The 11,622-nt window shown below is 35.8% G+C and overlaps 2 protein-coding genes across 2 annotated transcripts in view; one reads left to right on the plus strand and one right to left on the minus strand.

The window, feature by feature from the left end:
* Positions 1 to 2,956: 2,956 nt before the first annotated feature.
* Positions 2,957 to 5,929, plus strand: saxo2 (stabilizer of axonemal microtubules 2). The gene is made up of 4 exons (XM_016548376.1): positions 2,957 to 3,023; positions 3,666 to 3,845; positions 4,041 to 4,243; positions 4,959 to 5,929. The coding sequence occupies exons 1-4, from the start codon at positions 2,986 to 2,988 to the stop codon at positions 5,927 to 5,929; spliced, it is 1,392 nt and encodes a 463-aa protein (XP_016403862.1). The 5' UTR covers positions 2,957 to 2,985.
* Positions 5,930 to 8,466: 2,537 nt separating this feature from the next.
* LOC107736987 (ADAMTS-like protein 3) overlaps positions 8,467 to 11,622 on the minus strand; it is a 4,103-nt gene continuing 947 nt past the window's right edge. Inside the window, exons 2-4 of the mRNA XM_016548377.1 lie at positions 10,652 to 10,755; positions 10,337 to 10,551; positions 8,467 to 8,681 (exon numbers count right to left, since the gene is read on the minus strand). Of these exons, the coding sequence (XP_016403863.1) occupies positions 8,563 to 8,681; positions 10,337 to 10,551; positions 10,652 to 10,755 (438 nt within the window). The 3' untranslated portion in view covers positions 8,467 to 8,562. The remainder of the gene's footprint in view (positions 8,682 to 10,336; positions 10,552 to 10,651; positions 10,756 to 11,622) is intronic.

The following is an 11,622-nucleotide window of genomic DNA, read 5'->3' on the forward strand; positions in this document are numbered from 1 at the left end:
CATTCCTCCTCCATGGCTCCTCCCTCCGTCGGCTCCACCATGGGCCGTTGTTATGGCTGTGGCCTGGGTCCTGCCGTGCTCTTCCTGCTCCGGGTCCCTCCTGTCTCCTCCCTGGAATCTGTCTGCCGGCCCCCTCCCAGGCGTCCGTCCTCCTCCCTAGTTCCCATCCAACTCCCCTCCCCATGTTGTTTCTACGGTGTGAGGACGCACCTTCCGGGGACATGTCTGAGTCTTATTCCCCCTTTCAAAACAAAAGTGAAAAGTGTATTTTGCATGAAGGCTAATTTAACGTTATTTTCTAAATTGAGCAAACCAATTATTTCCCTCTGATTTTATGGGTTGTTAATGGTTAGAGTTGGAGTAAGGACTATGTTTGTTTGAAACAGAGTGCAACACGTTCTGCAATTTTCACATGAATCACTTGAAGTTTATGTAATGCATTTTAATGAGACAAACTGGTTTACTATTAAATTAGTCCGAACAGCTTTCAAGAATCAGGAGTCATTGATTTGAATCAGCTCAGATGACTCACTCACTGAACTGAACTGAAGGTTATAATGTTTGACTTAAAATCTGTATTATTTATATAATATTACAGAACCTGTTACCATTTTGAATTAACTTTTATTTTTATATTTTGAGGTTTCATTTTAGTTTAGGTTTTAGTCATTTAGTTATGTGCTTTTGTTAATTTTTTATTAACTTAACGTACTTAAACCTTTATTTATTTTGTTTCAACTGTTTACTTATTTTTTAAGTTTTGTAGATTTAAGCTTCATCTAATATTTATATTTGATAGTTTTAAATTTTATTTAAAGGGGTCATATGATGCTGCTAAAAAGAACATTTATTTTGTGTATTTGGTGTAATGAAATGTGTTTATGCGGTTAATTAGATTTTTTTATACTTTTAGTTAACAATAACAACACAATGTGTAGTTAAAGATACACTGTCAAAATTTGTATCATTAAAAAAAAAATCTTTTTTTATTTTTTTATTCAGTGTTTATCATAAAAATGTTGGAAAAAGAATTAGTAATTGTGCAGATTTTTATTAGGCTAATTACTGATAATTCTCTGTAGGTCCACTTACCTTTCCGGCTAAACGACTTGATATAATACCATTACTCGCCACCAGGCAGTCTGCTAATGTCATCTACACTATGGGAAACGTCTCGGTTACGTATGTAACCCTCGTTCCCTGAAGGAGGGAACGGAGACGTCACGTCGGATGACCGACGAATTGGGATCTCGCTTAGAGAATTCGTCGGTCATCCGACGTGACGTCGAGAGTGACCGACTGAAAGGGAACACACATTTACAAACACAAAGTTTCGAGTTTTAACCAAAATCTTGTGGTAGATGCCTAACAGTTAATAAAAGCAAAGACCTGACTCATATCAGCATCCTTTAAACTCACCATGATCTACATGAGCAAGAATACACAGATTCCTGATGTGTGATGTTTTCTTCTGCAGTGCAATTATCTTCTTCAAACTTGTGTGACCCATTTTGACTTTCTATACCATGAAGTTGAAGCACAGAAGATGAAGATCACTTCATTATTAGTGCAAATACATATATAGCCATCCAAAAAAAGGCACTTAAGTTGCTTAAAAATGTATAAGTGTCACCGCATTATACAGTAAAACAAAATATCAAAACAAGTGACATCTGCAAACAAATGCTGCTCAAGCTATTGTAGTACAATAACAACTGATCTTTTTTCCCTAGAATTTATTTAGAATTTATTCTATTATAATAAATAAATACATTTAAAACGTTTTTTTTTTTTGATATCCTGAAATAAAAGAAATTTGTGCTTCACCACTTTAGTCAACTGTTTTGAAAGTATCTTGTCATAAATGCAAAATATAAAGACATATAAAGAGGACTGTCATACATACATATGGCAAAGGATGAAAAGTGGTGGTTTGGACATAAAATCAACCCTGAATGGTTAGAAATTTTATAAAAGAGCGGAAGGTAGCATCAGATGACTAATATTTGAACAGTATGTCAACTGCTTTATCATTTCAAACCTTTTTGTGAAATGTTGTGTGTGTACTTACTCTATTATAATAAATAAATACATTTAAAATGTTTTTTTTTTTTGATATCCTGAAATAAAAGAAAAATGTAGGCTATACATTCTAGAGGAACTTACTGCTTCACCACTTTAGTCAACTGTTTTGAAAGTATCTTGTCATAAATGCAAAATATAAAGACATATAAAGAGGACTGTCATACAGAATTATGGCAAAGGATGAAAAGTGGTGGTTTGGACATAAAATCAACCCTGAATGGTTAGAAATTTTATAAAAGAGCGGAAGGTAGCATCAGATGACTAATATTTGAACAGTATGTCAACTGCTTTATCATTTCAAACCTTTTTGTGAAATGTTGTGTGTGTACTTACGCTACGCCACTTGGTTTGACATTTTGTTATATAATGCAATTTTTGTGTGGCCAAATTCTTTCTTAAACACGAAATATGGCATTAAAGTCGACCAGGTTTTAAATGGCATTCTTTCAAAACAAACCCCCGTGTGTTTTGTTGAGAAATGGAAGATTTCGGCACTTTATTTCTCACATTTACTCATTCAGACACTAGTTTGACACAAGTTTTCAAAACAACGTCCATTCAACTAACGTAAGATTGACAGACTGCTAAACAAACTGAACATTCACCGCTAACATATATACTATCGTAATATTTAAACGCGCAACCTCATCAAAAATAAAACGGATATTCACCGCTACATCCGCATGAGACATGACAACAGATACTCACATGTTTCCTCCAGTCCAGGAAGTGCAAATATGCGTTGTGCAGCGTCATACGTAATACGTTACGCTGCGTCGTCACCAGGACGCTGCAAACAGTAGTTGCCGGGGAAACGAGACGCTTAGTACACGACAAACGCCAGTGTATCAGTGTGTAAGTGAGGGAAATTCACAATTTTCCTAAAAAAAAACGAGGAAAATGACGCGCCTTTGTATCTGTGAGATGTGCAGCTGTGGGTAAGAGTATTTTTTTTAATGTGTTTGTTTGTTTTTGTAGTAATATTTGAAGCCCGAGAAGGAGTTTTGAATAATTGATGGGTAAATGGTAGAACGAATATCAAGTAACGTTAATGGAACAAATTCGGAAAACAAACCTTGACGGACATAAATTAATATTACATTTATTTTAATACCTTTTAATAATGGTTTGGAAATTAAAAACAAATAAATTACGATAATAATTTTACAATAATTGATAAAAAAAAATGTTTATTTTGTTTTATGTTATTTTCCATTTTATATCATTGCATAATTCATAGGGAAGTAGTGAAAAAAATGTCAGGTAGTCAATTTAATTTAATTTAATTTAATTTAATTCAGTTTCAAGCAAATGCAAGTCCTCAATACTCTTGTAGTGCAAAGAAAATAATATAAAGAGAAACAAGTGTATTTATGTGTGTAGGATGGAGGCTTTAGTCAGTGACAGAGTTTGTTGTATAGCTGTTGCCCTGGACTCCACAAACATGTTCAGTAAAAGTGCCACGGAAACTTGAGAACAATCTCGTGGTGAAAGACATATTAATGAGTTTATGTCTTCTCAAAAGTATAATTTTATTTTAAATGGCTCCTCTGTCGTAAATGCTTCTCCATTATCTTCAGCCGCCACCGTTGCACACACCAGCCCACGGCACTTTACAAGAAAGGCAGTAAGACTAATGTGTTGTCAGAGTACTCAGAGAAGTATCCCGCCTATAAAGGGCACATGCGGCCCAAGAGCGTCAAGCCCCAACTGCAGTATAAAGCTCATCAGGACACGATGGAAGGAACAACCACCTTCAGGTACATTCTGGGAATTAATGGCTAATCTTTAGTCAAATAATTTACACAGTTTTATACATACATCTACTCACTATGATTCGATAAGTGTTTTTTACATGCAAAGTGGCAGCACACTAGATGTTAGAACGGCTCCTCTATGTCTTTCTATAGGCTTCAGATCATCATATAATCTTTTTTGTTTTCTCATTTTCTCAGGACAGACTATGTCCCGTATGTGGTCACCCATCGCCCTGAGAAGCCGCAGGCCGAGTACAAGCCCAAGCCTGGAGAGATTGACTTAGGAACGACCTATAAACAAGACTTCAACCCATATGAAGTGCAACCATTTGTTCCTTCACGTCCGAAAGAGAGAGTATATACCACGAATGCAAAACTGGACACTGTACCCACCTATAAAGGTAATGAGAATCTAGGTCAGTTAGGTCATGTGATGCTTTCTGAGCATGCAGTTTCAGAATACACACACTGAACAACTGGAACATTTTTTATTAACAGCCTTATCTAAGTATCTGCTGTTACTTATATTAAATCAAGTATTTTTAAATTTAAAAGAATTTATACTCAACAACTTATAAGGAACATCATGAACACTAGTGTTCAAAAGTTTGGGACGAGTAAGTTTTAATTTTTTTATTATTTTTTAAGAATCCCTAAGGATGCATTAAATTGATCAAAAGTGACAGTAAAAGAATCCTGAAAAAAAAAGATTTCCACAAAAATACCAGATAATAAGAAGAAATGTATCTTGAGCAGCAAATCAGTATTAGAATGATTTCTGAAGTATCATGTGACACTGATGCTGAAAATTCAGCTTTGCCTCACAGGAATAAATTACATTTCAAATTCTATTCAAATGGAAAACAGTTATTTTAAATTGTAATAATATTTCACAATATTACTGTATTTTGATCAAAACAAATGCAGCCTTGGTGAGCATAGAAGACCTATTTTAAAAGCATTAAAAAATCTTACCGACCCCAAACATACAGTAGTATATCATAAAAGCCAACAATATTTTCAGTACACGGTACAAAAGCTGAAATGCATAAAAAAGAAGTTATTACAGTAAATGCCTTTGTTTGTTAGTAAAAGTTTTGTATGATGTTTTTAAAGAGGATTTTCGTCAGTGGGAGATCAGCAGACGGGAATTGACTAAGCCTGACACACCGTATCAACCCCCTGTTACAAAGTTTGGGAATTCCACGACATTCCAGGACGATTTCGTCCACCGAGGCCTAGTGCCACGTGAGAGCTACAAGCCCCCTAACATAGCCAAGCTATCCGATACTCCTTTTGAAAACATGACCAGCAACAAGCTCTCCTATGTTCCGCATGCTCTAGAAGCCCGGTACGTTAAACCGCCAATAGAATACAAACCCAACAGCCAACCTTTCCAGGACCTCACCACCCATCGACAAGACTATCAAGGCCTGCCGAGTCCGCTGACCAAAAGCTGCAAGCCTGAGCCGCTCGAAGTGGCCTCCAACAAGCCCTTCCAGGGCAGCACGGAATTCCGTGACCGTTTCCAGCAGTGGCCCGTATCCCTCCGGCAGGTGCAGAAGTCGGTGGATTATATGAGTCCAACAGAGCACATGGACCTGACTACCACCTCGCACACCGACTACATCAAGCACCAAATCCAACCCTTCATTTCCGCCAAACCCTTCTCACTTCCCACTAAGTCCTCCAGGCCCTTTCAGGGCAGCACCACCATGAGAGACGACTTCCAGCCGTGGGCGGCTCCCCGTCAAAGCATGATCCGGAAACAAGAGGAAATCCAGCGAGCCAGTGGGAAAATGGAAGATCTGACCACCTTCAGGGCTCATTTCATTCAGCATGAAGCTCAGCCTAGTTTCAGCTTCAAGCCCCAAAACGCACCGCTGCGGACCGACGCTCCCCTACAGAACGACACCATGTACCGCACAGAGTTCACGCCCAAGAAGATCAGCGTGTGTCCAGCCAGTTTTGAGTCTCCGCCGGGGTTTGTTTTCGATAATTACGACGATCGAGGCCACCGCTTCTTCCGCAAGATGACGTCTGCTGACAAGATTGAGACGCCGAAGGAAATGGTCTTGACAGCTTAAGAAAGTCATCATGTTGTTTCTATAAAAGGAAACTAGCATACAATATGATCTCTCTAACTTATTGTAATCCTACGGGGAATCGTAATGAATTACGGTTAAAGGTCAGTGGGTTGAACTATCTTTCATAAAACATTAATTATGCATAGTTTTAAATGTTAGCTAGTTTTAAATTTTCAATAGGATGAAACTGCAGTACAGTCGTAGGATATAAAATATGCAGTGAAAGTACTATAATATGTCATAAATCAGATTTTGGCAATACCACTTAATTAGTTCAATATCAAAATCACTTCTACACTACCATATAAAAGTTTGCGGTAATTTTTTTTTTTTAATGAAATTAAACGTTTTATTCAGCAAGAGCACATTCAATTATTCAAAAGTGACAACATAGACATTTATAATGTAACAAAGGATGTCTATTTCAAATAAATGCTGTTCTTTTGAAGAATCTTTTAAAAAATGTATCACGGTTACCACAAAAATATTAAGCAGCACAACTGTTTTCAACACTGATAATAATCAGAAATGTTTCTTGAGCAGCAGATCAGCATATTAGAATGATTTCTGAAGGATCATGTGACACTGAAGACTGGAGTAATGATGCTGAAAATTCAGCTTTCATCACAGGAATAAAATACATTTTAAAATGTATTGAAATAGAAAGTAGTTATTTTAAATTGTAATAATATTTCACAATATTACTGTATTTTTTATCAAATAAATGTGGCCTTTTGAACAACAGTTAACCACATAAAACACGCTTTTTGCAATACACAATAATTGATTGTTTTAACCACAATATAGAATACAAAGATCAATAATTCTAAACTGAGTGGTAAAACTGTATTTATTGTTTTTGTATCACATAGACTGCTTGCAATATTGACATGTACAGAACCAAAACTGGCGCTTCCTTAACCGAGTCATGTAGCGGCACTTTCTCCACATACTGTAGCAATAAAATGCAATGGATTAAATTCATGGATAAATTTGGTGACTGGCTTATGTACAACATTTATTCATTACTTAAAATGCATGCATAAAGGCCAGTAGGAAACCATTATATTAGAGATATGGATAATTCACTTCAAGTGCTATAAGTACGTAGGTCTGTGTTTGGTTTAATCTTAAATATGGATTATAAAGACAAACTAAACCAAGTAAGAAAATAAAATCCAAACTTTCTACACTCAATGTACAATATTGCACTTAAAAACACATTATATACAAGACATATTTTACAATGCAGCACATTGGTTGAACACAAAACATACAACTAAAAGACGGCTGGAGAAATGTGACTTATGGCACATGCCATTTCAATCAGTCAACGGGTTTTCTGTCATACATTCTACGTCCATATTAAAACATCATTATTTAATATTAGAGTCAACATGAAAACAAAATGGACCCTTTTTACTTACTTAAAACATGCTACTGTGTTTGTCTTTGTAATGTTTATCAAAATATAATAACTTTAGCTCACTTCCACCAAAGAATAAAAAATAAAACGTTCATTGTGACTTTTTATCTCAGTTTATATCTCACAACTCGGAACTTTTTTGTGATATAAACTCAGAATTATGAGATATAAACTTCCAATTTGGAGAAGAAAACTCTTATTGTGAGTTTATAACTTGCTATTCTGAGAAGAGAAAAAAAGTCCAAATTGTGAGTTGTAATTACCTTTTTTTTTTCTTTAGACACAATATTCCAAATTCAGACTTTTTTCTCACAATTGTGAGGTTATATTTCACAATTCAGACTTTTCTTCTTAGAATTACTAGTTTATACTTCGCAATTCTGACTTTTTCCTCAGAATTGCAAGAAAAATGTCAGATTTGTGAGATATATACTACTTTGTAAGATATAAACGAGTAAAAAAGTCAGAATTACTGTTTTTATTTTTCATTCCGTGGTGGAAATAAACTTCCATAAAACTTGCTTCCCTCTGAAACGATTTCCCTTTTCGGCTGGCATCACAAATCCTTCTTACTCCTCTAACTCCTCCCCTCTGACCACCTGACTCCATTTACGAGCCAATCAAATCCTTATAAATACAATAAGCCCCGCCCCACATTTTTCTTGTTGAATGTCCTGTTTGCCTCTGAAGTAATCAGATTAGAGAAGTAAAATGGGTTGTGACAGCATTTCATGTTGACTTCAAGGTAGGACTCTGCCTTAAAAAACAAAACAAAAAATACATTTCATGTCTCTCTTAATACTCCAAGCTGTGTACTACTGATGTTATTAGTATCAGTGCATCATGTACACCCAAGAGGCCTTTATATTTCCTTCACGTTGGTGAATGGTCCGATAAGATTTGTCCTCTCATATTCGCAAGTAAAAAATCTTAAATTAATACACATATAATATCACTTTCAGGGCAAGATAAAATGAGATCTGCAGAGAAAGCTGGTGAGAAAGCTTCGAAAGTTTCAAATCTCATCAAGTGATTTTCTCTTTGGACTTCTGATGATTGTGGGAAAGCATCCAGTAAAAGTGTAGTCCAGATATCTTTTAGTCCATACACTCCAGGTGTCCTTTTTGTTTGTACGATTGAACAATATGCTGTGTTACGAGAGACAATCAGGGCGGTGACTGAAAAGGGTGTCTGTTGGTTTGGGTCACTAGGTGGCGCTGGTGTCCTGTGAGCAGGTCTGGCAGCAGCGTTGCCGGTACAGATCCACGGTGCAAAGCTTGAGGCGTTTGACCACAGGACAGTAGTGGGTTCTGTCCTTACACTCACCTACAGAAGCACAAATATAAAACAAAGCTTATTCAAAATATAAGGTTGGAAATCATACTTTTCAAAAGCACAATCCACTCATTAATTGGCAAACAGATGCAAATTTCAACGTATTAAAATACAGACAAATAATCAGAAAATAGAAGTTATTTACACAAATGAGTTTGTAAACAACAACATTTAAATGTTTTCGAAAGCAATGAACCGAATTAACTTGGAATGAATTATCTAGTTAAATAAAAAATTTATTTAAATATGAAGATAAATAATAATGAAAGTTCTGAGTCTTTTGTTGGTATTTAATTATTATTATTATTATTATTATTAATTATAACTATTATGCTTGATTATTCATTGTTATTAATATATTTTCATATAGGTTAAATATCTACTTATCTACTTTATACTCCACAGATAAAATAAAATCAATGAGTTTGTGAACAACAACATTTAAATGTTTTCGAAAACAATGAACTGAATTAACTATGAATGAATTGACTAGTTAAACAAAAACTAATTTAAATATGAAAAGATAACTAATAATGGCAGTCCTCAGTCTTTTGTTGGTCTTTAATAATAACAATAATAACTATTATTCATTATTAATCATTATTCTTAATATTAAAAAATACAATTATAAAATAATATAACCAATCAATTATACAATAAAATAAAATAAGCTGCTGATGTGAGTGCTAATACAGGAGGACCAGGCCTAGAACACTTTATGTTTTGTGTGTGTTTTGCTTGTTCATTTATGAGTTGTTAATTAATGTTCAAGTTGAGTCGGTTCCCGCCTCCTCCGTCCCGTATCTAACGAATCTTGCTACATACTCCCTACAGTAACATATCTGATGTGAAACACCTGCTCCTGTTCCTCTTGCTTTGTCCACCTAGGATCTTGGATTGATTTTTTTTACAAAGATTATTGTGAAATTGTGGGACTTGCTCCAATGACATTAATACACAGAATCGTGGGAAACCAGAAATGCTGACTCAATCACATTCATTTTGTCCTCTGCTACATTTCAAATTCAAGTTTGGTGAACTCCGACCTGCAAATTCACATAGCACAAAGACATTTGAGGATCTAAATATCACAGACTGACCTCAAGTCAAAGAAAACTAAGCAGTGTTGCTGCTCACAGTAATGAATTTTTTCTCAAAAAGAGAATCCTTAGAGTGTGATATCAGATCATGTTCGCTGCGGTGTGAAGCAACATTTCGTTTTCAAAGTCTAGCGTGACCACGGCTTCACACTCTAAAAACAATATAAGTTCATTTATTGGTGTTGTTTCATTAAACATTTCTGCACAAGAAACAAGTTAGGTGACACAAAAATTATGTTTCATTAAGTTTCACCGCAGAAGAGCGAAGAACAAAAAGCAGACGCTTGGACAGACAGGATTCCTGAAATGACCGAGCTTAAAAAAAAAAAAAAATGAAGAAAAACCTGCGAACGAGAGCGAGTTCTCTTGGGACGTTGTGATAACTTGGACTTCCCGAGTGACGGAACAAGCCAATATATTTGGCCCTCAGGGCGCTAATATTTTCCCTAATAAAACATGAACGCTCTAAAGGTGGCGAACGAGGGCAAACATTCCCCGAACCGTACTGCCGCTCTGCTTTATAACAAGGTGTTATTAGAGACTCACTGCCACAGGAAGTGATGTTGCAGTGTTGCCAGGTAGAAGGCCGCCGTTGCCAGGCGCAGTGCTGGTCGGGGAGGGTTTTCTTGTTCTGCTGATGGATGCATTCCACTCGACGGGACTGGAAGCCGCTGCCACATGCCACTGTACACGTCCTCCACGGGAACACCTTCCAGTGCACATCACACATCTCAGACGAGCAGTTCCTCACGGATGACGGCCTGAAAGGTGTTGGAGAACCAGATCATGAGAAATAACACGTTAACAGAGCTGTGCATGTGAGAATAAGTGATGCTGAATATTGCATAACAAGTCTGGCACCTTTCTTTTGGGTCGCAGGTTTTGGACGTGGAGTTGCTGAAGTGTCTGCACGAGACGCTTCTGCTCTGCGTGGCCACCGCAGGCCCCAGACATCGACCTGTGCACTGTGAACACGCATTACCATCACAGTAAATATGATGAGGAGGGGAATGAACAAACGCAGCTGCTCTGATGCTAAACAGGCATAAGCTACGTAAAACTGATTATGCGTATCTGGCAAATAACATGAATGTTATATGATGGAAGTGCATATTTTTAGATTCTGTAACTGGTCAGTATTTTTTACTAGTAATTGTATAACTTTAAATTACTTATTAGACTTTTTGCATGAATCATTAAATTATTATTAACTATTAAAATATTTGTAAAAAAAAAATCTATTAAATTTGATCAATTAAGTTATAGATGACAAATATTTCTAAATTTGAAATATTTCTTAGATTTCTAATTCAAACAAATGCTGTTATTTTGAACTTTTCATATTAATGATTTCCACAAAATTATTAAGCTGCACCAGTTTTAAAGACTGATAATACTAAAAAAAGTGTTGTTTTGTTGAGCAGCAAATAACCATATTAAAATGATTTCTGAAGGATCATGTGACATTGAAGAAAATCTATCTATAAATATTTGATCAATTTATTTGATGAAAAGTATAGTAAAAACAGTAATATTGTGAAATATTACAGTTTAAAAAAACTTTTCTGTTTTTTATATAATGTATTTAAAGAGCAGGTCATATGGTATTTTAAAGTGTCCTAATATTGTGTTGGAGTCCCCTACAACAGGTTTAAATGCATCTAAGGTCAGAAAACATTGTAATGTTCTCAGAATATACATTTAATATTAGAGTCATTTGCCAATGATTTCGAAACGATTCGTTCCAAGCAAGTTCGGAGCAAACCCCTCCCTTCCATAAGCCCAGTGTTCAAACTATACCGTGGACTTTGGGGGAGCCCACTGGGTTTTTT

This window comes from Sinocyclocheilus rhinocerous, unplaced genomic scaffold (genome assembly GCF_001515625.1).
Source record: "Sinocyclocheilus rhinocerous isolate Xijiao unplaced genomic scaffold, SAMN03320098_v1.1 scaffold433, whole genome shotgun sequence".
Taxonomy (NCBI): Eukaryota; Metazoa; Chordata; class Actinopteri; order Cypriniformes; family Cyprinidae; genus Sinocyclocheilus; species Sinocyclocheilus rhinocerous.

Coding starts and splice junctions, on each gene's coding strand:
- saxo2 (XM_016548376.1), top strand. CDS start 2,986: ATGACGCGCCTTTGTATCTGTGAGATGTGCAGCTGTGG. Junction 3,024..3,665: donor TGTGAGATGTGCAGCTGTGG/GTAAGAGTATTT, acceptor CATTATCTTCAG/CCGCCACCGTTGCACACACC. Junction 4,244..4,958: donor CACTGTACCCACCTATAAAG/GTAATGAGAATC, acceptor ATGTTTTTAAAG/AGGATTTTCGTCAGTGGGAG.